At 51.6% G+C, this 26,152-nt stretch overlaps 2 protein-coding genes and 1 pseudogene across 3 annotated transcripts in view; 2 read left to right on the forward strand and 1 right to left on the reverse strand.

The window, feature by feature from the left end:
* SLC4A3 (solute carrier family 4 member 3) overlaps nucleotides 1-12,517 on the forward strand; it is a 34,290-nt gene extending 21,773 nt beyond the window's left edge. The window contains exons 14-23 of the mRNA XM_031599573.2: nucleotides 57-278; nucleotides 661-809; nucleotides 1,254-1,448; nucleotides 1,903-2,109; nucleotides 6,941-7,030; nucleotides 8,601-8,767; nucleotides 9,165-9,418; nucleotides 9,639-9,808; nucleotides 9,937-10,110; nucleotides 10,810-12,517. Of these exons, the coding sequence (XP_031455433.2) occupies nucleotides 57-278; nucleotides 661-809; nucleotides 1,254-1,448; nucleotides 1,903-2,109; nucleotides 6,941-7,030; nucleotides 8,601-8,767; nucleotides 9,165-9,418; nucleotides 9,639-9,808; nucleotides 9,937-10,110; nucleotides 10,810-10,887 (1,706 nt within the window). The 3' untranslated portion in view covers nucleotides 10,888-12,517. The remainder of the gene's footprint in view (nucleotides 1-56; nucleotides 279-660; nucleotides 810-1,253; nucleotides 1,449-1,902; nucleotides 2,110-6,940; nucleotides 7,031-8,600; nucleotides 8,768-9,164; nucleotides 9,419-9,638; nucleotides 9,809-9,936; nucleotides 10,111-10,809) is intronic.
* A 676-nt stretch (nucleotides 12,518-13,193) lies between these two features.
* On the reverse strand, nucleotides 13,194-16,769 carry LOC149917235 (uncharacterized; annotated as a pseudogene).
* A 310-nt stretch (nucleotides 16,770-17,079) lies between these two features.
* The window catches only part of LOC116232930 (unconventional myosin-X-like), a 67,069-nt gene continuing 57,996 nt past the window's right edge, over nucleotides 17,080-26,152 (forward strand). For both annotated transcript variants that reach the window (XR_016468208.1, XM_031599570.2), the window contains exons 1-2: nucleotides 17,080-17,204; nucleotides 25,133-25,231. Coding sequence is in view for 1 of the 2 variants with exons in the window: in XM_031599570.2 (XP_031455430.2) it covers nucleotides 17,184-17,204; nucleotides 25,133-25,231 (120 nt within the window). In the remaining variant the exon portion in view is untranslated. The remainder of the gene's footprint in view (nucleotides 17,205-25,132; nucleotides 25,232-26,152) is intronic.

Raw genomic sequence — 26,152 nt, forward strand, 5'->3', positions numbered from 1 at the left:
ATCCAAGGGTGGCCCTGAATTCCCTCGCTCAAGCCCTGCCCTCCATGCACCTCCAGAGCTGTGTGAAGTGAAGGCTGAGGAAGAAGAGGAGGAAGCTGAGGATGACCCTTTGAAGCGGACTGGAATATTTTTTGGAGGTCTGGTTCGGGACATAAAGCGCAGGTACCCCAAATACCTCAGTGACATCAGAGACGCCTTGCACAGCCAGTGTCTCGCAGCCGTTCTCTTCATCTACTTTGCTGCTCTCTCTCCTGCCATCACCTTCGGGGGACTCCTAGGTAATGGGCCTGCTTTCTGGTCTGCTCTTTGCACGCTGGAACACTGGCTGTGTCTGTGGGATGCTATGCAGGGGTGGGCTTTAGTGTCGCTTACTTAAGGAGAATGGAGGTGCTGCACCGTAGTCACTGCCTTGTCCTCTCCCTGCTGCTTGGCCTCTCCAGCCTCAGCCCACTGCTTCTTTCCAGGCAGAGCCCAGGGCTGGGGACAGGCATTGGGAGCCATCTCCCAAGAGCTCCCTGGACTCCATCTGCACTCCCTGCCCAGTGCAAGGGATGTCTGACTGGTGGGACTTACCTGCCTCTGTGTGGAGCTGTGTCTAGAGACTGCAGTGATAGTGCCTGTGTCTGGGCTGTAACACTCACATGTTGTTCTCTTTCCCAGGAGAGAAAACTGAGGGTCTCATGGGGGTCTCCGAGCTGATAATCTCCACCTCGGTTTTAGGGATCCTCTTCTCCTTGCTTGGAGCCCAGCCGCTCCTGGTCATTGGCTTCTCAGGGCCTCTGCTGGTGTTTGAAGAAGCTTTTTACAAGGTACTTGTGAGGCATTATCCATTCGTGGCACCCACTCACTCTGCTGATGCACTGGAGAGGGCAGTCAGCATTTCCCAGGTCTCCACAGGGACTGTGTCATCTAGATGCTGTGGGTCAAACCGCTGGGACTTCTGTCTCCCATTGCCATTTCCCATGAGCTGATCCTGTTGAAATGTGACAGTGGTTACAGCACTCCTTATCTGCTGAGTGCAGTTGAAGCTTTGTCCCCCAGCCCTACATGTCATTCTTCCTGATGTAATGAGCGCCTGTAGCAGCATCCTAAAATATTGCTCTGGAATATTTTACTTACGATTCCAGCCCTGAAATTGCTGTTTCTGTGCTGGATGCCTGTGGAGAGGAAAATGCCTTTTTTCAGGAGAGTCTATAGTCTTGATGGGGAGAAGATGGGGAGGCATGAGTAATTTATCACCCTTTCCATTTCAGTTCTGCCAGACACAAGGCATTGAGTACCTGACAGGCAGAGTGTGGATTGGTTTGTGGCTCATCGTTTTCATCTTCATTATTGTGGCAGCTGAAGGAAGCTTTTTGGTGCGCTACATCTCGCCCTTCACCCAGGAGATCTTTGCTTTCCTTATCTCCCTCATCTTCATCTACGAGACCTTCTACAAACTGTACAAGGTGAACCTTCCCCTGGGAGATGGGTTGCCACGTCTCTTGGGACCCCCAGGAACCTGCCCCTTCGGCATACAAGAGGCAATAGAACAGGGCCATCACAGCCATAGCTTCCCTAGGTGTTGTGCAGAGTAGCTCTCTGCTGGCCTCCTACAGCCCAGCACAACCAGCCCCTGTGCCACCAGAAGCTGGCAAGGTGATCCCTAACATCTGCCTCCCACTCTCTTCCTGCAGGAGGCATTAAAGAGAGGCCACTTCTCTGTCCTCAGCCCTCTCCAGCTGGATAGGTTGTGAGGCGAGGTGACAGATGCTGAGACTGCCTGTGTCCACTATCTAACTACAACCCCCCATCCCCTTTCTGCAGAGCAGATGCCTTCCACATCCCCTCATCCCCAGTAGTGACAGTGTCCTCTGTCCCTCCCTGCAATGACTGTGCCTGCTACTTCTCTCACCTGCCCAGGTGTTTGCAGAACATCCTCTGCTGAAGTTTTACCCACCAAATGTGCAAAACAGCCTGAACGCCAGCATGCTCTCTGCAGATGCCATGTCACTGGGAATCAGGATGCAGCCCAACACTGCTCTCCTCTCCCTCATCCTCATGCTAGGCACCTTCTTCATTGCCTTCTTTATGCGCAAGTTCAAGAACAGCCGCTTCTTAGGAGGAAAGGTGAGAAGTTCGTGGGACCAGATGATGAGGATGGAGGGATGTGCCAAACAAATAATGCTTCTTGCTGCAGCCCTTTGTTCCTTGTTGAAAGTCTGAATGAACTTGACTAGAGCACTGTGTCCCCTTTATGTCTTATCCAGCCTGTATAATCAATGAAAACTATATAAAGGAATATTATATAATCAAATAATATTAAGATGTTATAATAATGAAATAAGCAAGAGTTAGGCACAGCGAGACAAAGAGAATAAATAGGAGGCTTACCCGTGTCGTGGGCTCGCTCAGGAAACTCCAGTGGAATGGATCTTCCGAAGAGAGAGAGAGAGAGAGAGAGAGAGAGAGAGAGAGAGAGAGAGAGAGAGAGAGAGAGAGAGAGAGAGAGAGAGAGAGAGAGAGAGAGAGAGAGAGAGAGAGAGAGAGAGAGAGAGAGAGAGAGAGAGAGAGAGAGAGAGAGAGAGAGAGAGAGAGAGAGAGAGAGAGAGAGAGAGAGAGAGAGAGAGAGAGAGAGAGAGAGAGAGAGAGAGAGAGAGAGAGAGAGAGAGAGAGAGAGAGAGAGAGAGAGAGAGAGAGAGAGAGAGAGAGAGAGAGAGAGAGAGAGAGAGAGAGAGAGAGAGAGAGAGAGAGAGAGAGAGAGAGAGAGAGAGAGAGAGAGAGAGAGAGAGAGAGAGAGAGAGAGAGAGAGAGAGAGAGAGAGAGAGAGAGAGAGAGAGAGAGAGAGAGAGAGAGAGAGAGAGAGATCCTTCCCCACTGGTAGTCAGCTCTTAAATGGGTCTAGGAGAGGTGGAGCCAGGCTCCACCCCTTCCTGCAGCACAGGTGAAATGCTTTCACCTGTGCTCCCAGGACTGACTCATTGCTCGCCTCAGGTGATTAATCAGAGGTTCAGGCCGTGATTCAGCAGTTCCCATACACTCCAGCCCTTCATAGTGTGAACCAATGATCAGGTTGACTAATGGGTAAGCTTTTCCTAATACAGAGACCCACTATATCACAACGTTTATACAATTTCCATTGCGACGCATACTGGTACAATTCAAGTGATGATTGGTGAACATTGATATTCTTGTATGGGCCAGTGCTCGATGAAGTTACTAGAGGCACGCAGTCATCAGGTGCAGGTCCGTCTTATGTTCCATCAGTCCCATATAGGCCATCACCGGGTGTCGCACGTGATCTGACTGTAACACTGGAACACTTTGATGGCATTTCATTCCTTCCTGTGATCCTGAAGGCTCAAAGACTCACGGGGAGTAATACAGATGTTTCAAGGGTACCAGGAGGGGAAGGTCTGCTCTCCAGGGCAAGATACAGGCTGTATTTCTATCCTGGATCAGCACTTCCACTTGTACTGGGGCATGTCCCAGCCACCTGTACCACACCTTCTGGCCAGTTATCTGTGGCTGCATAACTATGTCAGGCACCAAAGGAGGTGTCCTGATCTGCCATAGAGACATGATGGGGGTCCCTTTAGCAATGAAGATCAGAGTGTTGACCACAATATCAGTAGGCCATGTACCTATTACTGGAGGAACTACTGAGCCTCCCACCTCCAACAATCTCCCCCAAGGTGCAAGTAGGCCACACCACTTGGGTCCTACCTGCACCTTCCAAGGCCATTTTATTCTATGGGTGCCTGGTTCTAAATTCTCAGGGGTAGGGAGCAGAATATTATTTTCATTACCAATCTGGAGTCTTACCTGATAATCAGTGCCCATAATTTGGATCCTAAGCGGGGTGGCCCATGTTGTCTGCAGCATTCTCAGGGCACTGGGTCTGCTGCTCGAGGTCTTTCATTCAGGTCCCACAAGGTTTCATACAGTCTTTTCATCCACCCCTGCAGGGACTGGGAGTCTGTCTTCAGGGCAGCCTTAAGAATACCATTATAACATTCAATGAGGCCTGCCCCTGTTGGATTATATGGCAGGTGGAATCGCCATCGATGTTGTTCTCTTCTGCCCAGCGCTGTATTGTTGCACCAGTAAAATGAGTCCCTTGGTCGCTCTTGATGACTTGAGGTGTCCCATAGGCAGACATCAGTTTAGTCAGTGCCTTGATGGTATATGTCTGGTTTGCTTTCGGTACTGGATAGGCCTGCAGTAGCCCACTTGCAGTGTCGATGCAGGTCAGAGCATACCTCGCCCCCTCAGACCGAGGAAGGGTGCCAATGTAATCGACCTGCCATCACTGGAGAGGATTGTGTCCTCTAGCAAGATGGGCTGTTGTTTGGGGCAATGATCTCTGTCTCATCTTAGAGCAAGCGTCACAATCCTGGCATGCCTGGATGATGTCAAGTAGTTGTATGGGCAGCCCCCATGCTTTAGCAGCTGCCCACATTGTGTTTTGTCCCACATGCCGTAGCTTCTGATGTAACCAACAGGCAATGTTCTCAGATGGTGAATTCTCAATCCATCGAACTCGGGCCAGCGTGTCAGCTTCATCATTTCCCAGTGACTGTAGGGGCTGATGACCACAAACATGGTAGACACACATAGTCCTGTGTTTGACTGTATTCCATATGTCTAACCACATGTCTTTGCCCCAGATTGGTTGGGCATGGATAGTCCATTTCTGGGTGGCCCACTGTGCAATCCAAAGAGTGAGCCCCTGGTACACAGCCCAACTATCTGTACAGATATTCAGAATACCACCACCGGGTTCCTTGGTTATAACCATCCACACAGCTCACAGTTCTGCCCATTGCCTGCTCTGACCATCCCCCTCGTCAAACCAGACTGTCTCAGTGGAGGGATGGTATGCTATTGCTCTCCACTTGCTCGGGTTGCCCTTGCTGGACCCATCTGTGTACCAGGCATCTTCAGGGATAGGATATTCTCCCTCCTGAACGGGACTCTTCCCTGGTGGAGCGACCAGTGTTTCTTTTGGTGCATCACAATGATAGGTCACTGGCCCTAGGATCTTCTGAAGCTCTTCTTTTAAGGGTGATGAAGACAGACTGCTCCTTTGGCTGAGGTAGGCGACCCTTTGTGCCACTGTTTGTGCTTGGGCCACCCCTGTCTTAGGAAGGTGGGTCAGATCTTTCACCCACCCCTGAATCAGCAGAGTGGTCTTAACTATAACTTCAGCCATCTGGGTTATTGGCTCTACTGCCTGTAATGCTGAATAGGCAGCCAATAACCAGAACACTTTCTGCCCCAGAATCCCACGATCTTAATAACCAAGCTGGCACACTTTCTCTAGGTTTCTGCCTAAATCACTGTACTAAGTCCATTAGTTCTGTTGCCATGCAAGTGGGTCTGAGCGGGGGGCCACTGATCAGGCAGCACCCCTACCGGTCTGTGCTGTACCTTTTTTGTTTTTTGAGTTATAACAGGACAGACTTCTAGTGCATCTGTCAAAATTGGAGATTCAAGATCTGATTTAGATTGTTTATTTTCCTGATCAACACAGTCTGTTGATTCAGGAGCCTGGTCATTGTTTATTGAAATGTTACAAACTTGACCTATTGGAAGATGTAAAATTGTTTTTTTTCCTGTTAATATGCCAAGTTCCTGTACTAATTTTTCAATATGATCTTTCAAAAGTTCATTTTCATTCACTAACGTATTATTCCTCATTTCAGCATTATTTAAAGCATTTAATAGAGGCCATGCCACTGTAGAAGCAGCTAATTGCCTTTCTTTTGTGACTAATATATCTTCGCCTAGTCCCTGAAAGTAATCTGCTAGGCAATATGGGGAGATGTTTCCCACAACACATAGGGGACCCCATTTTTCAATGATAACTGCCAGTTCATAATAAGGGGATCCCACAAATCCTGGGATCTGCCCTGGAATCATTTTATCTAGGGGGGTAGCATTCTCCCCCTTGAGCCATTTACAGAAATTCCAAAGAAAAGACATAGTGTAAAAAGGACATAGTGTAAGTTTTAGTATATTCGGCTTGCCTGCCTGGCTCCCCAAGTGTATAATCAATGAAAATTATATAAAGGAATATTATATAATCAAATAATATTAAGATGTTATAATAATGAAATAAGCAAGAGAGTTAGGCATGGCAAGACAAAGAGAATAAATAGGAGGCTTACCTGTATCATGAGCTCGCTCAGGAAACTCCAGTGGAGTGGATCTTCCAAAGAGAGAAAGAACCTTCCCTGCTGGTAGTCAGCTCTTAAATGGGTCTAGGAGAGGTGGAGCCAGGCTCCACCCCTTCCTGCAGCACAGGTGAATGCTTTCACCTGTGCTCCCAGGGCTGACTCATTGCTTGCCTCAGGTGATTAATCAGACATTCAGGCCGTGACTCAGCAGTTCCCATACACAGCCTTATGTGATCATAACTGCACCCTGGAGTGCTGCTTTGCTCCATGTGATGGTGGTACCATCACCCAAAGAAACACAAATGATTGATTAAAAGCCATGCAGACAGAATGGTAACTTGGCCGTAGGCTGTGGGTGAGAGCTGGCTGTTAATCATAGTATCTTCCTTGTCCTGCTCCAGTGAGCCTTTCTGAAAGGTCCCCTGGGCCCTGGGAAAATTCCTTTGGCTGGATACATGTCTGTTTAACTAGAATAAAAGGGGACAAGCTTACAGCTTGTTCCCTTTTGACGTTTCTGTACATGCAAGGCATCTGTGTTATACCTTGAGCACCAACAAAGTAGGCCAATTGGAACAACTGGCTGATCACAGAGAAGTGGCTGGCGAACTGTGCCTTATGGGGCAGCGGGATGCTCAGCCCCATGGACCAGCACTGCACTTCTTGTCCTGCTCAATGACAGTGCTCAGGTTCACAGCAGTGCTTACCCCATCTGGCCCTTGGTATGGTGGGTCTGAGGAGCCAGCATGTGCTCTTTGCCAGCAAGGGTGTTTGTTCCATAGGCTCGGCGGATCATCGGAGACTTCGGGATCCCCATCTCCATCCTAGTCATGGTGCTGGTGGATTACACCATCACAGACACGTACACGCAGGTGGGTGCCAGCGCTGCCTCAGAGCCCCTTCTCCAGCACAGGCAGTGATCCATGCCATACCATGGCCTGCTCTTGTGCAACTGGGGATTTACATTTCCTGCCTCATTAGTCATAACAGTGCAAAACAAAAAAAAATGCTTCCCTCAACCTTATCCCACACTGAAAGGAGGCTCTGAGGGTCTATCTGAGATAGAAACCAGAGCTATAAGTGCTTCAGTACCCCTCTGATGTTCCTGCTGTTAGTAGAGGAGATTTTAGAGAACCGGAGAGAACCAGTGCAGTTAATTCCCTCTTAGTAACTCTAAAACCTCATATTTGATTAACAAGACATAACCAGTTTATTCACGCTTAAAATGATGCCATAGAATAGTTTCAGTGGTGTATTCAGTCATATTTTTAGTACTTACATGTATATGCTCTCCTTGTCTGTAGGCTACTAAATATTTTCATCATTTCATCTCAAACACAGTGATCTCTTTCCCAGCTTTTGCACAAATTTAAATGTTATGAAACATACCCATCTCACAGATTTCCTTACCTCCCACCCCCCTTTTTTAATAGATGCACTGTTAAATCTTTTTGCTTTGGTATTTATTTCAACTAACATTACGGAGAGGGTGAAAGGCAGTTCCTGTTTGGCATGCAAGCTTTTTATAAAGGCAGCCCAAGGCTTAATGGATTGCAAGTGTATTCTTAGTAATTTAAATCTCAATGTAAAATCTGGCTTTATCAGACAATAGTAAAATCATACGCTTTGTTACATCCTTTTCGTACTCCTCTATGCTTCTACAGTTAATATCAAAAGCATTATCATTTCAGTATTAACTCAGCATATGTACAAAGCTTCCTGAGAAAACAGTACTTAGTTACACAGCTTAGCTCAAGTACAAGCATTCCAGAAATATTATTCATACTTATGCTGATTAACATAAATGCAAATCATAAACTCTCACTGCAGTGTTCATGCAGACAGATAGCAAGAGCTGCTGTAGAGCACTGCAGAGCCAAGAGTTTAAATGCTGGTGAATGCATGGTTGGGCCCATGGATAGTTAGGAGTCTGTGTGGTCTCTGATGGGAGCGCAAACTTGATATGCCCTCTGAACATGCTAAGAGTGAGGTCATTTCCAGAGAATGTGGCCAGTTCCATGGCCCACACTGCGAAATTAATACTGAAAAATGTCTCAGAAAAGTCTTAGTGTTTGGAAAACCATCTCAGAGAAGAGTTACCAGTCCAAGATGCTTGGTTTATCCAAGCAGAGGTCAAGGAGCATTTTAAACATGATCTGCAAGCCCCGACATGCGGGTGAGGTTCCTGAGAGAAGATAGATGCTGGTCTCTTGGACAAAACCCAAGTGAATTCCAGAAGCTAAAAGAGGAAATGAGACAGGCTGTTGTTAGAAATAGGGGACATGGGATTTTTTACACTGAAATGGATAACCCATGAAAAACTCAAGTCAGGGTGGTGTCCCATCACTAGAGGTGTTCAGACCAGGGTGGCCAGGAGGATCAAAGCTAGTGGGCATGTATGCATTGATGAATAACTGCTTGGTTTTGCGGCTACACCATCAGAAGCTGAATGTCCCATCTGGCTTGTCGGTCACATCTCCTCACAAGCGTGGCTGGTTCATTCACCCCATGGGCAGCAATGGGACCTTTCCATTGTGGATGATGTTTGCCTCTGCCATCCCTGCTCTCCTGGTCTTCATTCTTATCTTCATGGAGACACAGATCACTACGTGAGTACTTCCCCTGCTAACACCCACCATCACTAACCTTCGGGCAGGCAAGGCTGGGATGGCCACTGGTGCACTGGCATGGAAATGCACCCAGCATCCCAGTGGGATAGCCGGTGCAGGGTCCTGCCTATTTTAGGCTGTACCTTCTTGGGTTCTCCCATCATCTCTCAGCTCCCCCTGGGATACAGTGTGATGGAGATCTGCCTCAACCAAGCACAGGAGGAAACCTCTAACTTGAGGTTGGCTTCTGCCATTCCTATGGCTGTCCATCTCCTTGTTGTCCCCATGTATGCCCTGTTCAGGGAGTGAATGTTTCCCCAGCTGCATTGCTGTCCCTGGGCACTGACGCTTCCTGTGATCCAGTTGTGCCTGACTGACACAGGCTCTTTTTTCTCAGGCTGATTGTGAGCAAGAAGGAGAGGAAGCTGTTGAAAGGCTCTGGCTTCCACCTGGACCTGCTGCTCATTGGCACTATGGGGGGGCTCTGTGCACTCTTTGGACTGCCATGGCTGACAGCAGCAACAGTGCGCTCCGTCACCCATGTCAATGCCCTGACAGTCATGAGCAAGGCCATTGCACCAGGAGAGAAGCCCAAGATCGAGGAGGTGAAGGAGCAGCGTGTGACAGGAGTGCTTATTGCTGCCCTTGTCGGTGAGCCTTTGCTTGGATGAAGTGGGAAGGTCAGGGCTGCCCAGTCAGACCTCATCATGCCTGTGACCCTACCCTACTTGCAGGGACTGCCCCCACCTACCCTCACAGCAGCTCCCCCAACATTGGCCCTTCTCCAGCCAGACCCCTCTTGAACTCTTGGGGGGCTGGGGGCAGAGAGGCTGGCATAGGATGAGCTGTGCTCTAAGTTCTGTCTCTGCAGGCCTGTCTATTGTGATGGGGAACATGCTACGGCAGATCCCGCTGGCTGTGCTCTTTGGCATCTTCCTCTACATGGGGGTTACATCTCTCACGGGCATCCAGCTCTACGAGCGACTGCTCCTGATCTTCATGCCATCCAAGCACCACCCCGACCACATCTATGTTGTTAAGGTGAGTGAAGCAAGCTGCAGGAGAGTGGAGGCAAGGGAGGATGGTGCCTTCTTGGTGATACTAGCTTTGATGACCCCTTGGTGATCCTTGTGGGAGGATGTGTTCTTAGAGTGGATTTACTTTCCTAGGTAAAGACGTGGAGAATGAATCTCTTCACTTGCATTCAACTGGCCTGCATTGTGCTGCTCTGGGTGGTGAAATCTACGGTGGCATCTCTAGCCTTTCCCTTCGTTCTGATCATGACAGTGCCATTGCGACGCTTTGTACTGCCCCGCTTCTTCCACGACAGGGAGCTCAAAGCCGTAAGCAGACAGCTGTCCTTACAGTCTAGCTCAAAATACTGTTGTGAGGTTGAGGAGATTGGGCAGACCAAAAGGTTTGGAGATCGGTGATCACCAAAGCTTTGCCTTTCCCTTCTGTATCTGGTGGTCTGGGATGGGTGGTGGCTTCCTCTGAGTTTGTAGCCCTGAAAATATAATGTGGGATGGGTGGGCAGCCAGAAGGAAACAGAGAATCCTGCTACACAGAGACATGAGAAAAAGCTTGCTTTTCCATCCTTCCCCTCACTTGTGGCTATTTCATCAAGGAGACACCCTGTTTCTGGAGGCAGCAGCAAGGGCAGCACACCAGCTATTTGGCAGAGGAGCATTTAATCAGTTTCAGGGTGCTGGCAGCTCCTCAGGTGTTGCCTCCTGAGCTCCTGTTGGAGAGCACTCTGGAGCTGCAGCCAGAAGCACGGTGTCCCTGGGTGCTGCTGGCAGGGGAGGAGCTGCTGTGCTGAACCAATGCCCCAGGGCTCATACGCTGTCAGAATAAGAATGTTTTGGGTCAGGGAAGCATCAGTGGGCATGAGGGGCAGAAAAGGGGCCTGTTGGGAGGGAGGGAACAAGAGCTTAGCTGGTGCTCCTGGAGCTGGTGCAGCTACACTGCGTAGCTCACTGCACACTGTTGGCACGTTGGGCTGCTGTGGCCTTCAAAACCTGCTCTCTGTCTCTCCCCAGTTGGATTCGGAGGATGCAGAGCCGAACTTTGATGAGGATGGCCGGGATGAGTACAATGAGCTGCACATGCCTGTGTGAACTGCAGCCTGTCCTCCCTGCACTTGGGACAGGCTGCTCACACCTGCTTGTCCCCTCGAGGACTAGTGGGAGACTTGCCACAAGTCAAGCAATCTTGCCTGGACCAATGAATGGCTGTTCCATAGCTCTGCAGGAGGCAGCCCCTGCTCCTGCTGCCCCATCACTCACTCAGCAGAGGCTGCTCATCTCTCTCCTCTCAGGCCTGAGGGGCTGAGAGGTGCCTCTCACATCCCAAAGCTGTGTGGGTCTAGAGTGCCCGTGGATCAGGGGTCTGCCCTGTCCCTGCTGGAGGCAGCCTGTGTTTAGTCTCTGGGTGGTGAAGGGGAGCCATGCCAGCTGGTACCACTGTGTCCCACTCCATTTCCCATTGTGGCTTGGGTGTCGCGCCACGATACACTATTGGGCAGTCACAGGAACAGGCCTGATGCTGTCTGTGCATGGACAGTGGACTCCGCACAGGCTGGGTGAGGACACCAGCCTCTATGCTCAGCTAACAGATGCCTTGCTTCTGCTCTCTCTGTTCTTGCAGCCAAATTGCTGTCCCCTGCACCCTGGGAGACATTGCCAACCAATCCCTTAGGGTGTACTCCAGCACAGGGGCAAGGAGAGACCAGTGCTCTTCCCTGCTTGTCACAGCTTCCCCTGCACCACTGGGACAGGCACTGCTGTATCCTGGCATCTTGCAGATGAGGGGTGCTCTGCAGGTCCTGTCCTTCAGGCTTTCATTTGGAGGCCACTCTCTCACAGGACTGGTTTCCACCCTTGCCCAGCATTCAGGAGGTATTTGTTTCCTCATAATTTTCCCAACACTCTTCCCAAAAGGAAAACAGCACTCGGAGGAGATGAACAGGTACCTTGAAGCCTTAGGTGCATGCCCAACAAACAACAAAGGTTACAAGAGGTCCTGATCCCCATCTCCCTGTCCTTGAGCACAAACCACATTTAAGAGCTATACAAGAGATGTAGTGCTGGAGCATGAAATAGTCCTGTGGGTCCTCTCTCTTTCCCTGTGCGGTGATCACTGGTTCTGGCTCCTCACAGCCCAGCATTGAAGTCACAGAACCTCCTGGCCCCATTTCAACTCCCATGCTGGAGTGACCATTCATGTCCATTCCAGCTGGGAAGAAGCAGTATTCAGCGTGTCCAGCACTTAGCCCTGGCCTCCTCGGGCCTGGCAGGGATGTGTCCTAGGATCTCCTGAACCAGCAGCCTCCATTCAGAGCAGGCAGCCTCAGCTAGCAGCTCTGGCACATGGGCAGCTCTGATGTAATGCCCTGATGATAGGAGCCAGAGTGGCCTTGTGGAGGAAGATGGGATGCGTGTTCCAACATTGATCAGCCATCAGATTTGGGACAAGCCGCTGCCCTGGTTCCCATTTATCAGCCCGGCTCCTGTGGGAGAAGGTGGGTCCCACACCTCCCCGGGAGGCTGCACAAACACCCACAGAGAGCAAAGCCCCTCCAGCAGCAGGCTCCAGCCCCACCGCCGCGCCCATGCAGGGTGTCTGTGTGTCTGTGGCCGTGTGCGTCCTGTCCTCCCTGTGTAGTGTAGGAGGCTGTTGTCGCTGTGCATTGTGACTCCTCTGACTGTAGTGGAAACAGCTGCACCAATAAACTTCACAGGAACCATGTCTGGCTCCCTGCCTCCCGGATGAATGGGGGAGATACAGTGGGCAGAGCTGGTGGGATGGGTGCGTACTCAGTGAAGGAGTAGTGGGGCTGGAGAGCAAGAAGCAGGGAAGTCTTTTCCTCATTTACCACCTGAATCAGTAACTAAAAGTTTGTTAACTGGGGGTATGTTAAATTGATTAAAATTCCCTGAGCCAAAACTGCTGCTTGCCCACAGTAGCAGCAGCTGGTGAGGGAACAAACCCGGTGGGAGCGAGGACTGTCCCATCATCAGATATGGGCTTCGCCACCATCATTAGTGGCTGCAGGAGGCTGAGCTGGCTGTGCTGGGGACCCCACGCTGCCTGCTGGGCTAGCAGTTGGGAGCCCCATATTTAACCAGGAACAAGCACTTGCACCTGCATGCAGCCATACACACACAAGCCTGTGCATGCACATTCAACAGCACGCAAACTCATCTCTTTACCCAGCCTGCAGAAACGCGCCAAGAATCTAAGTACAGAGGAAACATCATTAAATACACTTTCCCTCCACACTTTCTTCCCAGATGTGAGCCAATCTGGGCAGACAGCCTGCAGCCCTGCCCCAGCACTCTTCCAGGTCCCTGTGAGCTGGCTCCAGCTGGGGGTAGGTGCTGGTGCTGCTGTGGGGCACAGGATATCACCCTGCTTCATGCGATTAGTGTTGTTGGCTGCTCCTGGGGCTGGGTTTGCTTGCTGGCATGGGGTAGGTGGCAGAGGGCTGAGCAGGGGTGGTGGTCATCCTGCTCCGGGGCTGCTCCCTCTGTGGGACAACCAACTCCTGGCCCAACAGCATCTTCTCCAGGTGCTGGCAGCGCTGCTGAACCTGCAAAAGGAGGCAGAAGGAGTGCTCAGCTCCTGCATGTGCAGCACAGTTGACAGTCTGGACAGGAGCATTCACACAGAGCCAGACTGCACCACTTACCACATTGATCCTGTGGATAAGGATGGGCCTGACCTCCAGCTCCAGCAGCCAGTCAGCCTCCAGGATGCTGCAGTGGTGCCTGACTTCCAGCTCCAGGTGCTTCTGCAGCTCCTCCATTGGGGCAGCTGGAGGTGCATGCTCCCCACATCCCGCATCCCCGGGCTCCATCCCCTGGCACTGCAGCTGCAGGCACATGACGCAGATGCACCGGATGATGCTGTGGATCTGTGTGTGCAGGGTGGCTGCTTGCTCAGCACGGGGCAGCAGGACCAGCAGCTCCTCCCGGCTCTCCCACAGTCAGGCCCGCAATGCCCCAGCACTGCTCCCTGCTCCCCAAAGTTGCACTGGGATGAGAGAGTCTAGGGGCTGGGGGACCTTACTGCTTGGCTGCACGGAGCCTGGAGGTGGGCAGAGGCTGTACCTGCTCCGGTGCAGATGGACCCATTGCTGGGCAAGCTCAGCCATGGCCAGGCCCTGGTAGAAGATGTCAGGAATCAGCCACAAGACCTTCGCCACAGGCCCTGCATTGGCAAAGCCACTCAGATCATGCAGACTGTGGGGGCTGAACACCCGCTCGCAGAGCATCCCTCCCTGCAGCAGCAGTGCCCAGTTGCGGCGGCGGGCAAAGAGGAGTGAGGCCAGGTGTGGGATGGAGGCCAGAGGGAGCAGCTCCTCATGCACATAGAGATGATCACAGAGCAGGAACACTACCTTTGTGTCAAACCTCTCCTTCATGGCCTGCAGATGCTGCAGGTAGGAACCCAGCCAGCCCACATAGCCACACACATTGGGCAGGTGCTTGGAGAGCCACTCCAGGTCCTCCCAGCTGTCCAGCCACCCCGAGGGGCTGTGCAGCAGCACCAGCAGCAGCACTTTGTACAGGGCGTGCAGGTCAAAGCTGTGCTGGCCTGCTGCACTGCTGCACATGCTCCACAAAGACATCGATCTCACGAAGCACAGTAGAAAGCCTCTGTAGGGGTGGAGGGCTGGCAGCTGGGATCAGAGCTCATCTTGAGGGCCGGAGCCACAGTAATACACCATGCAAGTGGAGCAGCTGGATGCCTGTGCCCAGCTCTTTGGGATGCTCTGGAATGGGCAGATGTCCTCCTGCTTCTTGCAAGTTGCTCACTTATGTTTACAGTCTGACTTGCAACTTCTCCTACCTTGGCTGCATATACAAAAGCAAGCTGTCAGCCTTGCTTGTCTGAAGAAATCCTAAAAATAGGAAGTCTGTTCCCCAAATTATCAGCTGTATTATTTTAAACCATTGTGTGATTATAGAAACTATTTGGTTTTCTGTCTCTGCCACCTGTGTCCAAGCATGCTCAAGCTATCTTCTTAGTTAGCTATTTTTGCTCTCTGCAGCCAGGAGGGGCTGGCACATCTCTGCTGGGATATAGTGCTGGCACTGCTCGCATGGCTGCGCTGCTGGGAAGTTAAGAACATCAATGGCCAAGATCAGCTCCATGGCAAACCTGGGGGCCAATGCCACTGACAAGTTGCCCCTTTCCCCATATCTCTGTATGTCCTTGCCAAGCCCGGCTGTCTGCTTTCCAGTCCCTCAAACTTTAGAAAAGTAAATTAAAAAATCACAACAAGCGAATCACACTTTGCTTGAACTCCACACATTCCTGTTGCAGCCCCAGCCCCCCACTCTGCCCCTTTCTGCCCTCCGTGCACTGAAATAAGGCATCACCAGCCCAGGGAAAGGCTCTGAGGAGAGGAGATAGGGCTGAGCTGCAGGCACCTGGACACGGACACAAACATCCCTCCCCATGGGAAAAGCAGGCTCAAACCTGCCCCGGCCTTACAGAGCTGGCTGCCATCCCCCCAGACCTCAGCCATGACCTTGGGCGCTGGCAGGGCGATATCTCTTCTTTTGTGCCTTCCTGCAGCTGGAGACAAAGGCAGAGCTGCGGGTGCCTGTTGGAACAGCCTGGCCAGAGTAATGCCCGCAGCTGGCTGAAACCTTTCTGAAGCATGAGCTGCACAGCAACGCTGTGTGTGAGCACAGCCCTGCTCACACGCGTGCTCTAGCAGGATCCGCGAGACTGTTTGTAATGGAGCCATCTGTGAGCTCACGGCACACGCGCCGTTAATAGCGAGGTCTGGGTCAAACAAAAGCAGGGCGGGCATAATGGGAGAGGAAATTAGCTGGATGTGCTTGGCTGGCCTGATCCCTGCGTGTTCCTACTGTAATTACAGCCCTGTGCAGCTCAGCTCCTCCATTCAGTGATCTCACCACCAGGGCTGCATTTCTCCTAGCCCAGCTGTGCAAACCACATGTTGGCCCCTCAAAAATGCGCACCAGTGTGATGGGAGCAGGGCCAGGGACCTCAGCCGGGCATGCAAGGGAATAGCAGGATGGGGGAATATGACCAGGGGCCCTATCTGCAGGAAGACAGCCGCTTAGGGACTTGGTCTGGCCAGCACTACCATGGCAGCAGGAGAGGCATAGCTCACGTGCCTGGGGTGCAGCCAGGGGAGGTGCTCCTGACACCACTCTTGTGCTCTCCAGGGGAGCAGGTGCTGCACTGCTCTATGTTGCCCTGTGAGAGCCTCTCTAGGCAGCCTTAATCACATTCCTCCGGAGCAGGGACACATCTGGCATGAACATGATCCTGTCCCCAGGGACCCTGGGCTGATTCCTGCCACACAGCTTCCTGGCAGCTCTTTTGTGTGGCTTTGGTCATCGCCATCCTCACCTTGCTGGGGACAGGGATGGTTAATGGGAAGGAGGAACTGCCCATTGCAGGATGGTGCTCACACGGCTCTGAGGAGCCACCGGGGTGATGCTGCCAGCTGTGTGCCAGGTCCGTGGCAGAGGGAAGCAGGATGTGCCTGGTGTCCAGGAGGAATTCCTGCCGCTGTGTCCCTGCCAGCTGCCCAGCCAACAGGAAGCTGACTCACGGCCTGCTGTGCATCCAGCCCTCCTGGTGAGCAGCACCTAGCAGAGACAGGGGTCTGCAGGGGGGCTGTGTGGATGAGGGGAGATGGCTGGGGAGGAATAGTCGATGACAAACTCACGGCTGCAGAGGGGACAGTCAAGGACAGCGCTGCGTTGATGTAATCCCCTCAGCCAGCAGGGTAATTGGCCTTGCGGATAGGAGTATTAGATGGGAGATAAGGGCCGGAGCTGAGCGGCTGGCACAGCCTTGTGCCATGTTTTCCCAAGACAGGGAAAGAGGTGCTGATTAAGCTAATCCAGCACGGGTACGGAACTCAATTTTATGATTCTACGGTCATGCCCAAGGGGGCTCTACAGTGATCTGCTATCGAAGTGAAAGGTGCGCTGACAGCCACTGACATGTTGGGAAACCAGAACGTTCGGATAGCAAAGGTGGACCAGAGTGATGGAGGTGGTTGGAACGGGGCAGGTGAGCATCTGCCTGAGAGGGACTGTCCTATGGCAGAGGCTGCACGGCGCCATTCCCATCAGCCGCACCACGTTCCCCGTTCCAGACGACATCTGTCTGCCCGCAGCGGTGTCCCCACCCGCTGTCCCCTCCGGCCCCACGCCCTTCGTCGAGTCCCGCAGCGCTCCGCTCCCCGCCGCCGTGCCCGCTGCCCGGAGGGGGGGTGGGGGGCGGAGGGGTGGCCGGGCCGCTCCCAGCCGCTTGCGGGGCGGAGCCAGCAGCACGGCGCGGTGCCGGCGAGCGGTGCCGGCGGGACGCGGCCAGCCCAGCTCGGCGATGCGGCGCTGAGAGCCGCTCCGTGCCGCCGATGGACGCCTCGCTCCGCCAGGTGGGGGCTCCGGGCGGGCAGGGGCAGGGCAATGGCGGGGCCAGGCTCGGCGGGGAGAAGGATGCTGCGCTGACCGTATCAAGGGAGCCCAACTTTCACTTTTTCTCTGGCTCTCCGATCTGGTCGCCGAGCGCCACCCGGGCCCGGTGTGCCAAGGGCCGGCTGCGCGGAGAGAGCCGGAGCTCACGCGATGCGCGGTTCCGGCCGTTCGTGCCGAGGGCTCCTTGCAGGAGCGGGGAGAGGATTTGTCGCATGATAGTCATGGCTGCCCAGATAGGCTCGCGTGCTGCTTTAATCCCCTGGAGCGACCGAAGGGTCCGGAGCCTGCCGCTGCCTGCGTGTGCGTGTCACGGCTCGGCTGCCGCACGTGGCACGGGGCCAGAGCCCGCTGAGGGATCGGGAAGGCGTGAGGTGATGGGAGGGGAGGGAGCGTCCGCCTCCATCCTCGGCCTCGCCGTGCCGCTGCCCGGTCACCGTCTTACGGCTGCTCTGCGGCCGCGCCGGTACCCGGCAGCGCCGGGCTGCGCTCCTGTGCGTGGGGCATCGCGCCTTCTGTCCTAATGCACGTGTCCGGCGCCGTGTGTGCCCCAGGCCTGCCCGAATCCTCCCTACCTCTCTCCTCACCATGTTTCCAGTCCAGCCTGGTGCTGCTTTTGGTCACGGCAGCGCGCAGCCCGTGCTGGTCCCCTGGTTCATGGCTCTGTGAGGTGATGGAACCATCCTGGGCTCTGCGGCTGAACCTCGTGTTTGAGTCCGGAGCCGTCAGACACCCCCCCCTCCCCCCTCCGACCCCCGTTGGTTTGCAAGCCGTTAAACCAAGCGTCTGCCCCCCGCAACCTCCCGCCTTCCTCTGGGTGCACGGGGAATGGGGCAGCCCCTGGGGAGCAGCTAATGGACTGGGGCCGCCCCATCCCCCAGGAAGCAGCGCCCTTATCGGAGCAGATGTTTTCCCAGGTCTGGGAGGGAAGGAGTGGCTGCTCCGGGCTGCGCGGTGGGGACTGCCCCCGGGCCGGCACAGCAGCGCCCAGTTCATTGCAGCCATTAACTGATTAACCTGCTGCTCTGGCAGCCCGAGCAGCCTGCATCTATTCAGATGGAGGCCAGGTTTCCCAAAGGGCCATTTCACCAGAGTCTTTATGCCCACCCCTCGGTCATGGCCTTTTGCAGCAGGAATAGCCACTGAGGTGCCTGAATGCGACTGATGGAAATGGAAGACAGCAGGGGTCCCGGGTGGCCGGGGCTAGAGAGCCACGACGGGCATGTGTGGGAGAGCCTCGAGCTTTGCTTTGCAGGAGGGGTGGTGGAAGCGGGGAACGTGCAGCCAGAATGCTCGGCATGCACTGCATCCCGGCTGCTCTTCCTCCTTCTCCTTGGGGGTTCTTGGTGGGAGGGCAATGCCTGAGCAGAAGGGAGTTGCTCCACCTCTTGCCGCTGCAGCAGGAGCCAAGATCGTCCCAAGGGGTGGATGTCATCCTTCACAATGAGCAGCTTAAAGCCAGCATGCTGCTGGCCTTGCTTTAGCAGGCTCCCATCCTGTACTCACAGTGTTCAGATAGCAGCTGAGACACATGGTCGGGGTCTGGGTTAGATGGGGATGCTCTGGGTCTTCCAACTTCCCTATCTCCTTCCTCCCTTGGCAGTAGAGACCAAGGGAATTCTTTTTCTTTGAAGTTTATCTATGATAATCGCCTTGATGATGGGCTCAGCCTGCTTCTCCTGGCTGTGTCCATGCAGGGGCCCGTGCCCATGCCCCACTGCCTGAGTCCTGCTTGCTGCAGCCCATCCTGTGCCAGACAGGGAGGAGCAGCCCCGGAGGCAAGGGCTGCGGTTGGCGGGTGGTGGTTTCCCTGCGTGTCTGGCAGGATGTGGGTGACACAGAGGATGTGACTCGCTCTCCGATATTCCCCGAGGAGCAGGAATGCCATGACCGGGGTTAGAGGGGACGCCGCTCCCATCCCATCCTTGCCTGTGCCTTGGCTGGAGGGACAGCAGCATGGCCCCACATCCATCTGCACCTCACTAGGTGGGGTTCCTGTGGGGGGAGTGGGCACAGGCATCCTGCAGGGTCCTTCCATAGACTCATATGCAGTGAGGAAAATGGTTTGGCTGCCTTTGGTGACACTGAGCATGAGCGATGTGCTGTCTTTCCAGATAACAGTGAGCTGAGTGCCTGTGTGTTAACTACTGTTGGCTTCAGAAAATGCCTTGTTGGAAAGGAGATGTGCATAGGGCGTCATCTTCAGCAGGGGGCTGCTGTGTTGGGGGGATTCCCAGCATCCTCCCTCCTCCCCTGAGGACTGCAGGCTGCACCACTTTTCCCAACAGCCTCTGTTTAGCTCAGCGAGAATGTGGTGATCTTCTAGAAAGGAGGATCTCAAGAGACTGGAAAGAGAAGGAGAAATGCTGACCATTACATAGGTAATGCTCAAGGTCAATGAGAATGTGACACAGAGCAACCCCTCTCTGTTCAGTTGCTCTGAGTGGTTCAGCAAAGAGAAGTATCAGTGCCCAAGGGCAGTGACCTGTGAGCATTCCTGGCTCTTGAGATCCACTTTTCTAGGAGGTCACCGTATTCCTGCTGAGCTATACAGAGAACCCATCAGGGAAAGCAGTGCTGTATGGATGACCCTACATGCAGAATCCCCCCATCCCAGATGCATTTTCCCATCACATCCCAGAGCTACAGAAGTAGGTGAAAGACTCCCTGGCTGAGGTCTTTGGTGAGGAGGTGGAAATTAGGGCTCTGGGGCTAGGACTGGGCTGTATGTTAGTCCTGTTACCTTCGTACTGAGTCCGTGATTGGGATTTGGCTGAATCATGCTCTCTGGAAAGTCTTCTTTCTAGAGGATCCCCCGCTTTTTGCAGTTTCTCCAAGTGGTTACACAACCCTGCTTTAAAATAAATCCTGTTACATTTCTGCAGTGTCTGGCAGCCACATCCGCCTTTGGGTCCTGCTTTCCTTTGCTGGGTGAGAGTTGTTCCATTCCAAGCAGCAGCCTGCAGGAGCTCCTTCCCTGCCCACCCAGGTGAGCAGCAGGCTGAGTGCAGAGGGCTGCCCCCATCCTGGGCCCATGCTGCTCTCACCCCTGTGTCTGGGGCAGATAGGGCAGCCCTGATTCTGACTAATCTACCTAACGAAGTTAGCATTTTCACCAGTTCTTTTGCATTACAAGGGATCTTTCTGAATAGCAGAAATGACCAAGCTTTTTACATTTGCTCTGTAAGCCTTCTTTTTCACACCTCAAAGCATAAGTAAACAGGAAACTTCCTTGCTCCTGTTTATCCATCCGAGACACGAATCAGCTCTGGTTGCAACCAAATGTCCTGGGAGCTTCAGCAATTCGCAGTCCTGTTGGGTCTGTGATTTCCAGAAGAAATTCCTCTCTTTGAAGTGTTCCTTGCATTCCTTCTGAATCTGACCTTTTAGTTTGGCTGTATGTTAATCCCATTTTGTCCAAACAAGCCTGGAATTCACAGCCTCATCCTCATGTTCACTCACTGCTCTACCAGATGTTGGCATTATCAGCACTGCTTTTGGTTTTATGTCCTTGCTGAGAACACAGAGTAGTACTGACCCTGTCACTGCAGAGAACTGTTAGAAACTCCTTCACTTAGTATTGCCCCATCTGCCCCTTATGCTTGTACACTAATTGAAGAATGCAGCAATCTGGTTGACTGGATGTCTTTCTACACATTGACCAGTGCTGCACAACGATTGAAGCTGGAGTACCTTGAAGTTCAAATGAATGGAGGCAAAAAAGTTCTTTATTTCCCCACAGGCTGTCACACTGAGCAGCACGTGGTTGCTTGGGATAACCCTGCAGAGCCCTCAGTGAGGCTCTGACCCTTCGGTCTCTTGGAATTTCCTCCGCGTTTCCAGGCTTATCAAAAATGAGTATCAGCTGGTGAGGGACTTTATAGGACAGATCTCTGGGAACGCTCAGACCTGTTGATTTTTAAAATGCTTCACATCCTTTCCATTCACCAGTATGGGAAAGTTCAGCAGCATCTCAGTATGATGCAAAGGGGATACTTTCCAGGAATGTTTATTAAAAACTTGTGCGTGCCTCCATTGTTATTCACAATGCTGCCATCCCCAGCTAGTAATAGGATGCTGCTACCAGCATATGTCTTTTTCCCCAGAGATTTTGAAAGAGAAAATAGTGAAGCACGAACTCTACTGGCTTTACTGTTTCCCAGCCTATTAACTTTTGAGGACTGTTTTCCTTTTTTCTTCTTTCACTATTACTTCAGAAGGGCTGAAAATGCATCCCAGTGCAGAGATGTTCCACTTGTGTTCTTAGTGGTGTTTGAGGCAAGCACACTCAGGATGAGCAAAAACCAGGAACGTGTCTCATGTGAAGAGTTCGAAACATTCAAAAACTCTTTATTAATGATATGACAAATAGGGGGAGACATGGCAAAAGAGCAGAAAGTAATGGATGAGACAGAGAAGGTGGATTGGAATTCTCTGTTCCTCCACCTCTGACCGAGAGGAGGGATTTTTTGCTTCATCTGAATAAGGGTGATTAAAAAGTGTGCTTCCCCATCTAATGTGGGACTAGAAGGTACAGCTCCGCATGGCAGGGAATTACTGAAGTCAAGGATGTTGTGAGATGGAAAAAGGTGTAGGATATATGGGGCCTGCCTCACTGTGTATTAGTTGGCAGAAGGGAGAGGGCACCCAGAGCAATGTCCAACTAGAGGGAAGGGCGGAAACAGCCCTTGCTCAGCTAGGAGCACTTAGCTGGTCAGTGAGAACTTGGTGGGGACTGGAGAGCACCTGCCGTGAAGCTGGGAAGGTTGTACACTGTCTCCCTCCTCCTCTGTGCATCTCATGCCCATGGCAAAGGGTCTTGCTCTCCCCAGTTGCGCTGTGCCGGCTGCTGCCATCTCTCTGTTCCCATCTCACATTGCCCATGGTCTCCTGAGCCACCAAGCCCTGCTCCTTCTGGTCAGCCCTAACCTAGGGGCTGGCCCTGTGACTTCATCTCAAGCTGACACCAGAAACACCCCAGGGTTCCTTTGCTCCCTCCCATATGGATCTAGGGTGTCACAAACTCCCCTTCCCCATTAATCTTTCATCCATTAGCTAAGTCTTTCCATATCTATCCTATCACTTATTCATGATCATCCAGATCAATCTGTTTAGAAGTGCATTTATTGAAACTCGAGCCTGGCTTTCTCTGGATTGCACAGGCCCTTAAGCCCCATTGCTGCTGCCTGGCGTACCACCACGAAGCCCACTGAGGCCAGGAAGAGAGCTGGCTTAGCACAGTGCAGCTTCCAAGCCTGGGTGCTTATGGGTTCACCATCCTCAGGAGAGAGGTATGTATATACACTGCAGTATGTATGGCTGAAAATCTTATAGCACCCACGCTGATTCTTGAGTCTTAGAGTGGTGATTGGAGGTGGTTGCCCAAAGCAGTGTGCTGCCAGGGCCTCTAGTAGCATTGTATTTGCAGGTAGGTCTGATGTCCAGGTGACTTGCTTGTGGCACAGGAACTCTAGCACATCAGTACTTTGTTCTTTCAGTGGCTACTGTTGCTTCATTTTTATTAAAAAGTAAAAAAAAATTATAAAGGAATTGGGAAGGAAAGAGCTATTCTCATTATAGAAGGAAATTGAGGGCTTCTCCCATTGAAGCTCAGCCTTGCTGCCTAGCAGTTCTTAAGTTTTCTGCTCAATTTAATCCTTTCAGTGGATCAATGCAAAGCATGGTTGGTGTTGGTGTGAGGGCAGCCTCTCCAGTGTCACCATCTGCTTCTGTATTTAGTCAGGGTGCCTAGGGGAATGTTTAGAAAAAAGGGCTGATTGCAGGAAATGGGGGCAGTGCCGGTCAGAAGTTTGGATAATTTGCTCTGTGGTTCCTATTCTGAACGTCTCAGCTCTGTCTGGAAACAGCGTAAATGAGTGCAAGTCTACTGGGCAGAGGTAATTGCTGTTGTGAAAACAAATGCAACCTTGAAGTAAACTGTGGCAAGTTCTAGGCTGCTGAAATGCTGCAGTGCTGGGGAGTTCCATCACATGGCCTCCTGCTCTTGGGAGCACACGGGAGAAGGGTCTCCAAAAGCACATGCTAAATGGTGCAGTACTGTAGTGCCGTACGGTGCATTAAAAGGCCTTCTTTCATCTTGCCTTCTGCTGGGAACCCCGGGAACAACTTCACAGTTTTCTGATGTCGACTTTTTGCTCTTGACACTGTGATGATAGCTGAGAACTTCTGGTGCAAAAGGTCTCACTAACACTTGTTGCTGTTAACGTGTTGGTGCAGAATCTGTGTACAGTTTGGGAAATGGATGATACTCAACCGTGCCTTGCCCATGTGCCTTAGGTCACTGCCTCAAGCATTCCAGTTCAGTGGGAGATCTGCAGAATGCTGCAGCAAAGTTAGAATTAAGTCAGTTTTCTTCATGCCATTAAAACCAGCTCCCTTACTGGGAGGGGCTGGAGGTTGTTAGCCAGTAGGCATGTCGTCTACAGAAAGGAAAAAAGGTACCAAAATAAAGGACAATGAACTATTGTTCCACATTCTTCTAATGCAATATAGAAATACCGTATCAAATCTCTTCAAACATAATAAGCCTGTAAAATCTAATGGTGCTGACGTGTTTAAGAAGAATGTAAGGGCTTCTACAATCGATACCTTAGGGATAGAAAACAAATTAGAAAGAACATAGGTTTGTGAATCGATGAAAAAGTCCTTAATATTAGTGAACAGTTGAGCACAATGGCTTTTTCAGAATACCTAGCAAAGCAAAATTTGTGATTTCGATGGGAAGACGCAGGACAGATTGGTTTGCAATAAGCAAAGAACAGGTTGTTATGCTTAATTCTGCATGACACAGGCCACGGCTGTGGCTGGGAGGGCAGGGCAAGCTGACCCAGCAGGCTGGTCACCCCAATGCTTCTGTAGGAGAGCTGAGATCTGCTTGCTCCATTCCTCCCCGTTGTGATTCAACTGGTTTTTATTTTGGGAGAAGCATGATGTGGGCAAGTCACGTTGCATCTGAAGATCAGTGAAGATCTGCACCACTCTGCATGTGACAGACCTTTAAGTAAACCCATTTATTGCCTTTTTTAGGTACTGACTGGCTGCATCCTTGCACCACACTGTTGTGGTGTGATTCTGGTGAAAGCTCTATCAAAAGATAAACTAATTTTGGTCTGCGTAACCTTTTTGTTACCTAGCCCAAGAAAACATCTAAAATTTAAGACCTTTTGCAGGTTGATAGAGCATCTTGTGGCCACAGGGCGCTGATGTTTAGCAGAAGGCCATGGATAGCTGTCTTGGCCGTACTTCTGTGTGACTGGAAAGTCTAATCCCTGTTCACATCTTAACCCCTTTGCTCATCCCAGATAAGTCCACTTTCACATCGTTCTCTGTGACACAGCTTGTATATTGAGGTCTGGGGTCTTGGAGATTCATGATCTTTGAGCTCCCTTCCAACCTGGGTCATTCTGTGATTCTGTCTGGAAACACCTGGCTGAGAATCACCCTCAGCCAGGCACAGGTATGTTTTGCCAGAAGCCTGCTGCTGGGAGATGCCGAGCCACTTAAGGAGAAACACATCGTGTCCCTTACCCAAGGAAAGGAAACTCTTGCAAGAGAGAAAAGCAGACAGCTCTGCAAAGTCTGCTTACTGTTGGCTGATTTCTGAAAGCACTTTGACCTAAGTGATGTGTGGGTGTTATGAAACTGTAAACATGCTTTATTTACATTTTCTATTATTATTATTATTATAGCATGACTTTTGATGACTGGCTGTTCTAAGTTTGAAAATGTTTAGACAGTTTAACCCACTATTCCATTTCTATTTTTCCTAAAGATTGATGTTTCCTCTGGCTGGCCTTGTCTGTTGGCACCCTGTGTGCAAATCCTGCCGGCTCCAGCTCTTTCTAATGGGAGGTTTTCTGTTTTTCTGCAGGGTGCCAGGGTATGGCTGCGGGAGCAGGACCAGCTGCAGCCATGCACTGTTGGCCTGTGTGCCGATGGAAACGTGCGCTTCACCTCCGATTACGGCACCGTAAGTGGAAATTTGCACAAGGCTGTACTCTATGCCTATGCAGGAATAGCACCTGGTGGCCATACATGCTGGCTTTCTCTATTCAGTGCCCTTCGTGAGAGCTGTCCTGTGTGCTTCCTTTGCCTGCCCTCTTGGGTCAGTTTGGGTCAGCTTGGTAACTGATTGGGCTATCTTGCCTGTAGTGAAAGCTCAAATGAAAACATCTTCATTTTGGTTTGGATTGGATGGGCTAATTGATCCCTCACTCTCTGGCCCTGCTTCCCTGCAGCTCTGAGGTAGGATTTCCAGTATTACACTACAGGGCTTTTGCCATTTGTTGTTATTTCCTCAAAAACATCTCAATCACCAAATCCATCAGAAATGTGACTTCCTGGAAGGAAAGGAGGAGCCGATGTTTATGAAACACAAGAGATTGGAAAACACATTTGAAACAGAGCCGCCCTATGCTTTATGGATAAATGTAACTGTGATATTGAGCGGGATATTTGTTCCTTGTATTTAATGGACAGATTTGGGGTTGAGGAGGAAACCTTCCTCACCTGCTCAGCCTGGCCTGGTTGGCACTCCCCACCTTGGGTTGTCTGCTGGCCAGGTTTTGCTTTATTCCTGATCACTGTGGGGACTTGGAGCAAGTCCTGGTCATTTTGTTTTGACTGTGGGCTTGATCTGAGACAAAATCAATTCATCACTGGAGAGAAAGTGGAAATCTTTGGCTGTGTTGTGAAGTGCTTGTGTAGTAATTTGATGGCTTGCTTGTAGTTAGAAGACAAAAAGCTGATATTTTCTTCCCAAATTAATAAAGATCTTGTTAATGCATGTAATGTTCCCTTTTAAACATTAACTGTTGTGGGGAAAGGGGGATTCCAGAGGCATCTCTGCTGAGAGATCAATTTGTCTGTGCTTTCTCTCTTGCTTTAGGCA

Source organism: Phasianus colchicus, chromosome 7 (genome assembly GCF_987193195.1).
Source record: "Phasianus colchicus chromosome 7, bPhaCol1.hap1.1, whole genome shotgun sequence".
Lineage (NCBI taxonomy): Eukaryota > Metazoa > Chordata > Aves > Galliformes > Phasianidae > Phasianus > Phasianus colchicus.